General features: G+C 43.3%; 1 protein-coding gene across 2 annotated transcripts in view; it reads left to right on the top strand.

The window, feature by feature from the left end:
• The window catches only part of akap6 (A kinase (PRKA) anchor protein 6), a 92,034-nt gene that overhangs the window by 75,084 nt on the left and 2,299 nt on the right, over nucleotides 1-14,651 (top strand). For both annotated transcript variants that reach the window (XM_028988433.1, XM_028988443.1), the window contains exons 11-14: nucleotides 382-600; nucleotides 7,999-8,226; nucleotides 9,896-13,031; nucleotides 13,859-13,972. In XM_028988433.1, coding sequence (XP_028844266.1) covers nucleotides 382-600; nucleotides 7,999-8,226; nucleotides 9,896-12,610 — 3,162 coding nt within the window. In that variant the 3' untranslated portion in view covers nucleotides 12,611-13,031; nucleotides 13,859-13,972. The remainder of the gene's footprint in view (nucleotides 1-381; nucleotides 601-7,998; nucleotides 8,227-9,895; nucleotides 13,032-13,858; nucleotides 13,973-14,651) is intronic.

Here is a 14,651-nt window from a genome sequence, read left to right as displayed (position 1 = left end):
GTTTATTTATGTATCAGTTTTATTTCCTTGTGTTTGTTCTTTGTTTTAATAATTAAATGTAATTTCTATTTATATCTCTGTAATGAGCAATGAAAGGTGCGTTATAAATGAAACTATTAGTATTGTTGTTATTGTTGTTCTCATAACTATAATACTGCAAAATATTATATTACTGAGGTAGAAATGAAACATCTATGTCATTGTCACAGTAATTCATTAATTTAAACAAACGATCATTTCTGTCCATTTGAATTGCTGATAGTTACTGCTCATTGGAAGTGTAGTGCAGTTGCATGTTTGCAGTTCCCACGGCCCAAACTCTATCCCAAGCGGTGTACCTCAGACCTGTGCCGGAGGGTAACTCTCTGGTCTCTCCAACAGAAAACCCTCAGTGAGCACACCGAGACCGTGCAGCCGGCTCCAGATCCCCGGGGCCTGCTGTCCCCAGACACCAGAGGCATGCTGGGACAGCTCGAGGGCAAGGTAAAGGAACTGAAGAGTTGGCTGCGTGACACGGAGCTCTTCATCTTCAACCTGTGTCTGCGGCAGGATGCCGAGCAGACGCAGCAGCAGGCCTGCATCCAGCTGCAGCAGTTTAAGGTGAGTGGAGGGAGGAAGGAATCACAGCACTGGACACGAGGCTAATGTGCAGCGTAACATTTCTTCGGATTTAAAACACTCAGACACCCAGGGACTAACGTCTAGTATAAAGTCAAAAAGTTTTGGCAAATCAGCATCACGGAATGGAGTGATTGTGTATACCGTCCTCCAATTTATAATATCCGACTTTACTGTCTTTACTAATGAAAGTCATTTGTGTACAAAGTAAACATTTGCAATCAATCTTCCCCTGAAAAGGAAGTAAAAATAAATAAAACTATTATCTGAAGCTGTGGCATTTTTGCGAAGCCGTAACTGCAGTGAATATGATTAATTTCTTGTCTGCATTGCTGCTGCGGTGATATTTTTGAAATGCTTTTTTTCCTCCTTCTTCTTCTTCTTGGTATAGCGCTGTGGTAGGTGTCATTAATTACACTTTGAGGTGACTGTAACATTATGAATAAGTGCAGCATGAACTTTTCAGCCTCTTTAGCTGCATCAGTGGGTGCGGAAGCATCGGCCTCCTACAAACTCATTTGCGTGTGCGGATTTCACACTGTTTCTCCAGGGCGTTACTATCAAGTGCCAATTTAAAAAACATATTTACACTAACTTATGTTCAACGTCAAATGTCATCATAATTGTTATGGAAACAATTATCTCCATACTCACGTTTTCAACCTCGGAGGTCTTATTTGTAGTTAGCAGTGGTGGCGGGTAAGGGAGTGATCCCGTAGTCAGAAGGTTGCCAGTTCGAATCCCGACTTGCCAAGGTGCATCTCTGCCCGACAATTTTATTTATTTTTTTTTAATGCCTGTGGCATTAAACTTTTATGACTTAAACAGTGTCAGTGTTGGGGTCTACACCAAGATTCAGCTCTTCTGCCAAGAACGTTTCATAGCAAAATATGTCATGAGAAAATTAAATGAAAAAGGAGGGAAAAAACTTGTCCTGTTTCCTCAGTATTAACACATAATTATGCAAGCAGCCAATCAGAGTTAGGATCTTTTGAGTACATTTTTAGTAAATTATCATAAACATAGGTGTGCTGTAGATGTAATCATATAACAATACTTTAAAACAGGAATGTTATTATCTATTCTAGCTATTTTCAAGTGCAGGAAAAACTGTGAAACGTTGTCTTTTTTATCTATCTATTCTATCTGCCTTATCTTCATTTAATCTTAATCTAATTGCCAATTTGGCCTCAACACATGCCACGGTCTCAAACATGAATGCTTACAAATAAATACACTGAGTTGCATCACACTGACAGTATATCTACACCGTTTCACAAAGCTCTATTTGTGATGATATCAGTGGCGTCTGGTGATACGAATTTACACAAAAATGACACCAGAAAAAGATGGGAAGGACTGAAGAACTGAACATTCTTCTGAACACAAGACATTGAACACTCCTGTGTATGGAACTATTGCGCAAGTAAATATGACTTATATGACGTACATATACACATATATACAGTGAATATACAGTAAATGTGTTTGCTGTGTTTGGGGACGGCGCTTTGCTCAGTTGCACCTCAGTGGCACCTTGGTGGCTCGGGATTCGAACCGGCAACCTTCTGATTACGGGGCCGCTTCCTTAACCGCTAGGCCACCATTGCCCTCACTAATGTTCTTTTGTCAAGGCAAACACTCCCCAGCATATTATTTTTCTTTTTTTTTTTGAGTAATAACAAAATGAAATGGGAGCATGGATTGACCCTAACACTTTCCAGCCCAGAATCTTTTCAATATTACAAATGCAGGACAAAAGGCGCATGTCAGCGCAGTGACTGAAAATCTATAGGAAATAATTATTTGCTTTAAAATCCTGTGGAACGGTGCAGGGTATTAATCAAGGCACGTCAAAACACAGGTAGTGGAGTTGATTACACTCGCCCCGCTGAGTGACAAACATAAGTGGGGAAAACTTTTAAATATACGCAGAGCAAATGACATGGGGAGAGAAATGTGGCCCCGTAAAGAAGACTTTCTTTTTGATCAAATGCCACGCCGCGTGAAGGGAAAGAATTGATTTCTCGCAGAGATTACAAATATTGATAACCGAGGTGTGCATGGTCAGAGGTGCCGTCGCTCTAAATAGAACATGGGGGGAAAATATAAAAATAAGAGCAAAGAGGGTTTTTTTTTTTTAATGACTGTATATCTGTTTCGGAATAGATTGAAAAAGAGTCACAGATGTGATTACAGTCGCCCGAGGAAGGTGGGATGGGCTTGACGGTCTCTCAGGGCCTCCACATCAGCAGCACCCCGGAATGAATTCTGAGACAATGTACAGGAGTCAAGCACAATCACCCCGGACAAATACGATGTTCAGACGCACGCCGCTCTGATAAATCTCCTGATCCACAATGAACTTTTAGGGGTGAATGCAGAAGCCCCAGAAAGAGCGATGTTGAAAACTTGCATTTTGTGTCACGTTCTGCACAAAGGGCGATTGTGTCAGACAGATGAATCCATCATCATAATACTCAAGTCTCTGTTAAATGTCCGCCTCGGACGTTTGGGCTCGATTTAAAAGTAAGGGAGCTCTTGGCTGTCCAGAAAAGGGAAATAAATCTCAAATTAGACGCCATTGTGTCTTAACCTTCACTTGTCAGGGCAGACGCTTCAAACAAGTCGTCTGCCAATTTCATATCTCCCGTGATAATAAATACTTTTCTCTTACCAGCGCATCTCTGGAATGTTAATATTCTGGAAGGATGAACACTTCTGCCGTTCTGTGAGCAAGCATTCCGTGGTAGATTACGTACCAACTCCAGGCTTTAAAGAATGAATAATGTTACCCACAATCCTTTGTTCTAATCTGTTCTAATGCAGAATGTTTTAAGGAGGATTACAACAGAAAGTACACGTCCCATTCTTTATCGTTATCTCTTCATCACACATGTAAACTTTCTTCCGGGCTGCTCATTTATGTTAATATACAGTCAGGGCAGGAGTCTATGGCATTGGTGTTTACGGTTAGATGCGTCTCCACCTATTTTCTCTCTCCCTCTCTTACACTCGCTCTCTCCATAGTGATAGTGATAAAGTGTTGGGGACAGGGTCATTATATGCAATGGCTTTAGTGCCCAACCCCAAAAAAAATACTGAACACAAAACTGATACTGGAATAACTCCACAGTTTAGTTAAGTTATTTTCTCATGATTTCAGCACTCATTTTGTAATATTTTTAAGGTTCTTTACATTGTAACAAGCATCTGTTCATTTTCCCCATTTTTATGGGAAATAACATAACTGAATAAAAATATCAAGAGAAAGAAATCTTTAGTTTTTTGCCGTGGCTACACTTCACTTTTTCAGAAGAGCTTGTCAGGAATGGTGTGCACCATTCTTCTTTCTGTCCTTCTTACTTTCTTCCTTTCAGTCAGTGTTGACCTTCATTAACTTCATCTGCATCTCCCTCCCTCTCTCTCCATCCTGTCCTCATCTCCCCTTCTCTCTCCGGACCAGAATCCCACCGCAGACGCAGCTCTGGCCGGACCCCCGTCGGCCCCGTGGCTCTCGTCCAGCTAATGAAATGTGACACCGCAGATATAATATCAATACTTTCTCCATGATTAGGAATAAGGAACTCCTGTTCTTTGCCAAGTGCTAACCACATTAAAGCTGTCCAAGTGCTCACGCGTGGAAGTGCCAGGCGCAGGCGTTAGTTCCTCATCACCAGTTAATGGGGAGCAGACAGGTGACGGCCAGGAGAGACACGCTCATTACGGGCAAAAATCGACTGGCTCAACACAGTTTTATTTTTCATTATATGTCCGCCCGAGCTCTGTTTCGTTTACAGCCACTAATGAGAAAATGTCCTTATTGATAGCATTATTATCACTTCAGTGCTATTTGTTTGCGTTGTCGCATTACGGAAGAATGAGGCATTATTCATGAGGCATTAGTATCATCTAGAGAAAACTGCCAACTGCCAGAAAACTGTCTTTTGGGTGGGAGGGGCTTGAAAAAAGAGGTGAAAAGAATAAAACTTTAATGGAAATAAACACCCACCTTTATTTGCCTAAGTCCTTAAGGATGAAGAGGATGAGGCCCACAGTTAATGGTGTGCAAACACACCCCGTTTGTTCAGAAATCCATACTTTCATGCCGGCTTTTGCTGTGGTTTGTACTGAAGACTTGTCTTTATATTTGTTAGACTGTAGAATGTCACAAAATTCCAGCGTGAGTGATAATGTAGTCATATGTCAGCCCCACATTAATGCTGCTTGAACTGTGCTGTCCTCAGACTCTGCTAGACTTTATCAAGTCTTTCATTTTTTTTATCAAAAACTCTAAGTACATGAAAAAAGATGGCTCCATTTGGAGTTGAGCCAGAATGAGCGAACCTTTTTCTTCACTCCTTCAAAATGTCTTCTTCTCCTCAGACCGGCTTCTTTATGCAGCTATTACAATTTAGTTGTCACCCCCTAAAACCAATTGATATCCTGCACTGAGCTGTACCACACAAATTCCTCTATAAACAGTTCTTTACGTTGTAAATTCATATCCATAGATTTGGAATGATGTTAACACTCAGTGGAGAGTATTACAATGTCACACTTCACATGCCCGTCTAAACATATTTATGACCAGCTGAAATGATGAAACTGTTTAGGTAAATCAGTGTTTCATGGTAACAAATGACATGTGTGTGTGTGCATGTAAATTGTTTCCATTTAAAGCCTTAAAAAATCCTCCTTTGGATCACATTTATTTGATTTTATTTAAAACATCTAAATATACCTTGTACATTCTGCTGTCTGGTTGATTAGGACGAGGACGATACTGTAGTTTTTCCGTGACAGAAACAGATGAGAGTGGAGCCTGCCTGTGCGATGGGAATTTGTGTGTGGGAACAAATTGTCGACATGAATTCATTACACTCATTTGCGATAACAAGTGCTTGTGGTTTTAATTGACTTAATCAACAAATATAATTAATCAGAGATTTCTAATTAATGGTAATTGATTGAATATCCACTGGGTCACTGTCAGTGTTAAATTCCCGCGTCTTTGCCTTGCTGGAGGGTATTCCTCGGCTAGACCTCCATCTTACCCACATTAATTGGAAATGTTCAGATGGAGGCAGTGAAAGTAGGGAGAACAGAGAGGCTTTTGTTGTTTTTAACACAGGCAACTACATATATGTCAGTCATTTTAGAAAACATAACCGCACGTCAGGGCCGTACCAGTGTGGGCTGATGTTCTTCTGAGGTTCTTGTCACCGCACAGATGGCAGTTTCTCTGTGGTCATGATCTTCAGCCCTCGTCACTTCGTCCAATACTGAGGAACCTGTAGATTGATACAGAGCACAAGACTGATGTATGTCATGTGACACTATTGAGTGTGTGTGTGGTTCAGTGGAGGTTAGAAGATGATGAGTTCCAAATAGTCGTCTCCGTTGGCTGCTCTGATTGGGTTGCCGCTGGTGCACATTACCATGCAGCTCTTTATTAAAAAGCCCTGATAGATGCACCTACTGTAGCGTTAGCATTAGTGTTGCCACCTGGGCAATGGCTTTTCACAAGATGGACTATTTAGATGCTTTCTTTCCTGTTTCTGTTTCTCTTTTTTTTTTTTTTTTTCGTTTGTTTCTCACTCACCCTCTCTCTCTGGCTCTGGTTTCGTCTGTCTCGGTTTTCTGGTCTTTTAATATCTGGCTGGGGCAGCAGAGCAGCTTGGCCTATGGCCAGGTTCTCAGCCCCGCTCCTCCGGTCGTCTATCTGAAATGGACTCGTTGTACAGCTTCACGTTCCGATGAGGGTGGGGAAAAAGAATAAAATAAAATCAGACCACTCCACTGCTCCGTGTATTTGGAAAAGCTTTTTAGCAAATATTGGCACACCCTGCTCTAGCCCCTTTGTCAATAAGGCCCAACTCAACAGGGGGAGAAACCAGTTTATGAAACCCAGCAATGCAGAAACAATGGAGCATGAGATTTCTGCAAGTTTGGGAGTCGCAAGGCTTAATACGCCATTCAGTATGTAATGATATGGGCCCCTGCCCGGTTTTGTACCATTTAATCTGCCGGAGTGGGCTGGTAGCATTGATTGCAGAAAATTGCCATTTATATTCCCCGACATAGTTCTACATATGAAGCTCAGGTTCAAATGAGGCCAGGGTCGGAATGAAGAATTAAACAGCAGCTCTGTAACCGGTAGCTGGCAAATGAGGGCACTGCTTGTGCATGTGCGTGTGTGCATTTATACATGTGTGTGTTGCACCTCATGCCAAATACGCCTGTATTTTTTTTTTTTTTTCACGATTGAGGGGGATAACTTCATCACTATAGAGTGGGTCTCCTGCTGTTGTTGGTCTCGAGCGCCACAGCCGTTGCATTTTGCAATCTCATTACCTGTTTAAGAGATGCGGAGAGAGCAGTAAATATATGCTAAAACAGGGGGAAGAAACTGCTGAGAGAAATCCAATTTAACTGTAATGGTGTTTAATATTTATTGGAAAATGTAAAGAAAGTGTAAGGTAATGCTTGGTGGAGACTCCTGGGATTAGCATAAATTGTTTCTCAGGAATGTTTTTTATTTCTCTTTTTTTGGTCCTGCTGCACAGGGTGCGCTTCTTGTCTATTCACAAAGCCCTCACCTCTGCATATTTAAAGGCTTTAGGTCCAGGTATGGGTGGGCATGGGGGGGGGTGCACGTCAGCAAAAACAACCACAGTGATGCAGCTCAGAAAAAGAACTAAAGAAAGGAAGAAAAAGAGAAAGAAAGAAAGAAAGAAAGAACGAAAGTGCATTGGCGATTCCATTACACATGTGTCAGAGACCAGCTCTAAAGCACGGAGCAGAATCCACGGCCTTTAAATTTTTAATTCTACTGTTTATGGGCGATGTGGAGGTGCTTAGGCATGTGATTTACGTGGCCCTGACAGGGCCGATTGTTGTGGGGGGTCTCATGTTAGGCAGAGGGCCACAAGCTATGTCAGAATTACAGAGCGATCTTAAAGGAAAGAAGGGGGGAAAAAAAGTCACCTGCTTCAAATGCAGCAGCAAACCCTCCATTATGTTCTGGTACAAATCAAATCAAGCTTTCATCCACATTTATTCAACGACTAAACACATTGATTTTACTTTACAGGCTGTAATGGGAATCCAAAAAAGTATAAAAATTTGCTATCAGCTAGGGAATTTTGAAAAAAAGGATTATGTGTTTTGCTCTAAGATCTTTTATTGGTCTCGTTTTTTGTGGCTTAGAAAAAGCCTAAAGAGATTTATTAAAGTCCAGGAAAGCTGTTTCACAGTACCTAACTCTGCTTTTCATACACTTTTATTACTGACAACTTAAACCAAAAGCAAATCAAATTTATTTGAACCCTTTGCCCCTTCTCTCTCCTTCTCTTCCCCCTCCTCGTCTCGCACCAGTCTCTGTGTATGGAGGTACGGAGCCGCCGGAAGGGCTTGGCCTCCGTGTTGAGGCTGTGCCAGAAGCTGCTGGAGGAGCCGGAGCATGCCGGGGCGGCCTCGGGCCTGGAGCCCGAAAGAGAGGGCCTGCAGCTGCTCGTGGTCAACCTGGAGCGCCGCTGGGAGGCCATCGTCATGCAGGCACTGCAGTGGCAGACGCGCCTCAGGAGGGAGCAGGGATGGGAGCAGGTGGGCATCTGCTTCAGGGTGATGCGCAACACGGTGACATGACACGGGTGGAGTTAAGTGTAGCTGGCTGATGGAGAGGCATAGTTTTAACTGAATATTGGACATAGACAATAAGTGACCACTTATAATAGTGACCCATTCATAATACAGTAAAATATAATTCAAGAATAACATTGATGATACATTATTAGTAGAATGTTTAAAAAACAGTGTAGTTAAATTATATAAAAAAATTTGCAGTGAAGTTTATTGGAAGTTTCCCTATAATAGACTATAGTCTGTTATGGAGTAACAATGGTGCTATTTTCCTAGTAAGCACATTACAAAATTATAATATTTATATCATATTTGCCTATTAAGATATTTTCTTTAACTGACATATCCAAGTCTACAGCCCTTAAGTTAGTAGATAGGAGATCCATTTGCCATTCACGTAAGCATCGTTAAGGAAACCTCCTGCTTGGCCAAGCCTTAAAATAGTGCTTTAAAGACAAAGGAGACACTGTACAGACATCTGTGCCAGTAAATAAAATGAAAATGTCTTTTTCCCCACCCCACTTCTCCCTGAAAGCTCCCAGTAGCTGTGTTAATTAGTCTGTTAAAAGCAATCAGGCAATTGTATTGATGTCCATTAAATCAGGGGGAAGAGTCCAGATTCTTTTGTGATGCTCACAGGCCTGTTGTGCTTGTTTGCTTCCCTCCCCTCGGGCTGCATGCTGCAATGCTGGTGGATTGCTGAAGCAGTGGAGGGGCAGTGTGGTTAACATCTGACTGAGTTTTTTTTTGGCTGGTGGGCAGGGCTATTCTGCTTGATGTTGGGTTACTCCAGTAAGATGAATTGCAGGACCCGCTCAGAATCTGACCTTGAAGACCGAAGAGCTATTTCGTTTAGTGTTGGTGCGTACTAAGGACAGGAAGGGAGAATAAATGGTTGGTTTGGATTTTTTGAAAGTGCCCAGTAGTATGCTCAGTGGCCAGTAATTAAATGCTCTGCTGATGGGTTGGAGGTGAAGACACATAGCATGGCTGCATCTGTCTAATAACAATGCTGCTTCTTCAAAGGTTCAGCTTTCTCTGAATTAAAGAACACACTAGAAGATCAGTGAATATAGTTACAACCAATATGCATTTTCTTCCTATTTGGCTGGACTTGCATACTGTTTTTGCAAAAAATGTACATGTCTTTGAAAACATGATGGTGATCAGTGTTTTTATTGAAAGAGCTGGATTTTACAATTCAGATATCTGATTGGGCATGTTTTTAGTGTGCATGTTGTACAGTGTTAGCTGAGGCAGCCAAAATGATTTGATTAAACTGATTGATTGTTCTCACAGTCAAAGTTTTTTTATCATGCATTGCACATACAAGGTCATTAGTATTTCCCTTATCAGCAAGAAGCGAATAAACAGAAATCTAATAAAAATTCATTTTGTGGGGTGTGTGAGACACCATCCAATTGTTACATCTGGTAGTCTATTAGATTAATAGATAATTTCCAAAAAGTGGTTTGTGTAAATCGACCTCATACTGCCATAACAGAACAAGCAGTTTGTGTTTTGTCTCATACTTTGTCTGAACACATTTTTGGGACATCAAAGCATTTAAATTTCCAAGTTGTATTCTTGACCTTTTTCTTTTTTTTATTACATTTATTTATTGTTTTCTTAGGTCCCAGGGAACCTCATAGAGCCTTATCTCCTGGACCTGCAATGCCCTGCTGAGGACTCTTGGGAATGGGATGAGATGGACATGGACATGACCATGGTCAATGCAGAGTCAGATGATAATCAAAACCTTCAATCTGAATTAGACCCTAACCCCCTTGGGAACTCCTTACACCAGCCAGAGACTTTTCCTGGTGTCACTCCATGGCAGCCAAGCTTGAACGACTCTGGGCGTTGTCCCATTCCCTCACTCCCCAACATTTATCAGGTGTACAGTCTGCACAATGTGGAGCTCTACCACCAGCCTCAGAATTTTGTCCACAAGTCATCCCCAGCCAAAGCCAGAGGAAAGCAACCTCTCCTGAAGGGCCTGAGCAAGGACTCATCTTTCTCCTCAATGGAGTCCCTGCCAGATATCATAGGAGGGTTACTTGGAGTGAAGCGGAGGCTGGGAATGGATCTTGCCAGGCGGTCAGAGAGTGAGAGTGGCATAGTGAGTGAGGGGGACACAGAGACCACTGGGAATTCTGACATATGCCTCCTCTACCAAGGAGACAGTGGCAGGGTTGGTGTGACAGTGACCCCTTCGGACCGTTCTGACTCCCTCAGTTCAGAGCAAGTGTGTAATGATGAAGATATTGATAGAGTACTAGAACGTGCCAAGAAGTGTGCAGAGTATGTAGATTGTGAGACAGCTTCATTGTTGGCCTTGAAAGACCAAAGAGTAAAAGGAACGAAGACTAAGACAGAGGAGAACGGAGAGGGCCATAGGAGACACAAGAAGGAGCCTGTAGAAATTCTCATCAACGGATGCTGTTTCACACCTGAGTCTGAGGAAGAGGGGCATCAGTCTGGATCTCACAAGGAGAAGATGGTCATCAGTGCAAAGCTCTGGAAGGAGTTTGATCATCACTCCCAAGCATCTTCTCTGGATTCCCTCTATGCTGCAGGAGATGTGTTCCCATCCAACAGGGACACCCTCCACCGCAGCACCTCCTTGGAGAGTTGGCTGGCTCCCTGTAAGAGCCTGGAGGACATGAGTAGCCAAAGTAGCCCACAAGAACATAGTCTGGCTGTTGGGGAATCCACAGGGGAACTTAGCAGGAGAACTCTTGAGCTCTTGAAACGCCTGGAGAACATCCAGACCCCCTTGGCCCAGAAGATGACCCGCAGCATCTCAGACATCACCCTCCAGAGCAGTTCCATGCGACTCCTGGGCCGTGGGCCACTCTCGGTTGGTGCAGCATCCTCTATCAATGAAAGCTCTTCGCTGACGGAGCTCAGCAGCACCGAGGACTCATCAGTGGCCTCGGAGGACATGGCAGTGCAAAGGAACCGCTTAGCGCCTCCCAACTGTAATGCCTCCTACCAAAAGCACAATCGGGGTCACCAAGGGGCACAGAACGTGCCCATGAGTGCGGATGAGTCTGACGCCAACATCAGCATGGTGGTGAACGTGTCCTGCACATCTGCTTGTACAGATGAAGATGAGGATGACAGCGACCTGCTCTCTAGTTCCACGCTAACGCTGACAGAAGAAGAGCTGGGCATCAAGGATGATGAGGAAGACTCCAGTGTGACCTCAGAAGAAGATGACTACAATGAAGGTTCTTTTTTACTGAGACTGGATTATTTAAAGAACGGGTTCATGAACCGGCCAAAGCCTCGTTCTCAGGACAGGGAAAGGAAAGAGGCCGACCTTGGGGATGAACTGCAGTGTGGTACTTTGAGCCGAGACAAACTGTCACCCATCTCAGCTGCTAAGGACAGACACTTTCTTAGCAGGTCAGCTCTGAAGCTCCTTGAAGCCCACACCAATGCAAAAAATGAGGGACTCAGGAAACAGGACGGATGTATGGACCAGAAGACTGCCATGAGGAGCTACATCAGTCAGTTTGTGGATGACATAGAGAATGGTAATGTGGATCATTCACACATCAAGGGGAAGAATGAAGACGATGAGCTTCTGAGAGAAGAGGGGAGTCTTTTCACCAAAAAAGGAGAGTCATTTCATGACTGTTACTCATTAGACCCTGCTACTGGTGAACCTAGGGATGTGGTAACGCCCGTCACTCCTTTGTCCTGTGAGGTGCTGTCCCCCGCAGTGTCATCTCTGGAGGGCCAACTGAAGGGTGAGATCCCCTGCCATAGCTCTTGTCGGCCATCATCCTCTCTCTCCCCAATGGAGGACTGTTCAAACAACACTGAGGAGCATTTTTCATCCTTCCTGACCGACATTCACCAAATCCCGAGAGATGAAACCACTTCTCCTGACCACCCATGCTGCAGCCAATCCATGTTCCACCCTGAGACCAAAAAAGGGGAGGATGTGCACAACTTTGTGATGGAGATTATTGACATGACATCAGTTGCTCTGAAGAACAAAGGGTCCCAACCAGAATCAGACCCGAATGGGTCCGGCAGCCCAACACCAGCAGCTCAGATCCTGGACAAGGTGCTGGAGCATTCTCACCACTCTCTGCACCTTCGCAAAGGGGACTTCTACTCATACCTGTCTCTGTCCTCCCATGACAGTGACTGCGGTGAGGTCAGCAGCTGCACAGAAGAGAAGAGCAGCACGCCACTTCTCTCTCGCACCCCGGACCTCCATGACGAGGAGCCACTTTTTGAGGCCTGCACTGAAGAAGTCTACCTCGGCCCCCCCCCTATGCTACAGCATGTCCGTCACCAAGAATTCGGGAAGGTGGAGCGCCACTAAACTAACAGACTGCACCTCTGCCCAAAGCCAAGTGCCTCTGTCGCCCTGCAATGAATACCAAAAAGCACATGGTATTTCTCCAGGAAGTGCAGCCGGGAGCCAGCTAGAGTGCCATAATGAGGCCGCTTATCTTAATCCTTTACCATGTGAAACCCTGATAGACACTGTTGAATGTTTTGCAGATACTAAAATGCTTGAATCCAATATTTCTCCTGTAATGACTAAGATAAGAGTCTCTTGCTCCAGTACAAATCCTTTAAAAGAGGAAGGCAGCCTCTATATTAATCCCAAAATTAACTGTCCCGCGATAAGGAGGTGCGATACGGGTGAGAAAGGCCCTGCTTCACACTGGATGAAACAGAAGAATGTCGGAAAAGGGCGTAGCGCTCCTCAAGAAGCCAAGGCAACGAATCGAAAACAGGTGTGTGGAGCCCTGAGACAATCAGAGTTAGAAAAAGATCTTAAAAAAAGGTCTCACTGGCTATATAATTAAGTGAATTTATTTATTTTTTTAACAATTTTCCCCCCTGCTTACCTGTTACCCTTGCATTAGCTCCTCCCCCACCCCTACCCCCAAAAGTGCTAATGGAAGAGGGATTTGCAAGCGTAGATTTAAAATTTTAAGGTCTACAGAACAGAATCATCATAATCAGTCAGATTATATTATGATTCATAAGCAAGAATGAAGGCAAGAATCATTAGTTAATTTCATGACTGAATTAGCATGTCTGTGTTCTTTTTGTAAGTAGATTTCCCCCCACCCTTCATGTCGAATGCAAACTTTGTGGCTCCACCCTGACTCTCACTGCAACTGCACTGTTTGAGCTTCCCCCAAATTCCCAGACATTATTGAATCTGTAATTGCTTCTGTAATCATTAGCACCCAAAACATAGTTAGAGATAAATAACTTTCATTTCAGCCTCAAAATAAATATATACAATTATGCTGATCCAATTTGCTAAAGATCAGCAGCAATTTAATGAAGGAATATTGTAGCGGAAGACTGGGTTTACATATTCACAAGCATAAAAGCAAAATATTCAAGAAGCTGAATAAATGACCTCTTAATGGGAATTGTAACTTCAAATCAAACCAGAGTCATTGTGAGTGATTACGTTCCAGTCTTCCAGTAGTGTACCAGGGAATGGAACAATTGAGGGTTGTAGAGACAACTTCCCCCTTTAAATTGTTAACAGATAAGCATATGTACACTCATTCTCCGTTTCTTTCTCTTGCGGCCTCCAAAGTTTCCAAGGTCGGGCTCAGGTTGTGGAGAGGTGGGAAGGTTAGACCAGTGCGGTGCTCGCTTGTCTGACAGCTCATCGGCAGTGCGTTATGGGAGCATTCGGCCTCAGGTCAGGGTAGGTGCAGCCAAATGTGCTTCACCACACACTCCCATGTACTCCTAGGCCCATTTTCCGTACCAGGCTTTTTCACCAGCCAGACGTTCCATTGCAAAAACATTTTTCTTTTCATACCATTCGATACTGCAAATAAGCAGATTGTTTCTTCTTTTCAGTCAAACCCAAGCAAACATGGATTATTTCTTCTGATGATGCAAATGCACTGCCTAGAATGGCTGTGTTATGCTTTAAATTATAGACCACCATACTTTCAACTCCCTTCCCAGTAAATTGGTTTGAAAAGCAGTCATTACATAACAGTACCTATACATTCAAAAGGGTTAGTAGTTAAAATGTGCTCTTTCTCCACTGTGTTCTGTGCCCACATAAGACCTGGTAGAGGTGTGTGACTTGGAAATCATGTGTTTTTGATAAACTGCACAGTTCTTAGCTCCCAATTTCGGCCTGATGTATGGACATAGCACATTTTAAAGCACCTAGGCAATCATGCTGAACCCCAGTCCCTCTGGGTTCTTGATGCTTTGAAAAATCAGTTCAAGCAATGCTAAGATAGGCTTCCTTGGTTGATTTTAGCTTTACTGTGTGTCTAGTGGTTTTATTAACACATTAATGTGAACAGAATCAGTACCACAGACAGCTCCGCTTTATATTGACATTGGAAATTCATAGAAGTCTC

This window comes from Denticeps clupeoides, chromosome 1 (assembly GCF_900700375.1).
Source record: "Denticeps clupeoides chromosome 1, fDenClu1.1, whole genome shotgun sequence".
NCBI lineage: Eukaryota > Metazoa > Chordata > Actinopteri > Clupeiformes > Denticipitidae > Denticeps > Denticeps clupeoides.
The sequence above is the reverse complement of the archived record's forward strand: the minus strand, read 5'-3'. Positions and strand labels throughout refer to the sequence as shown.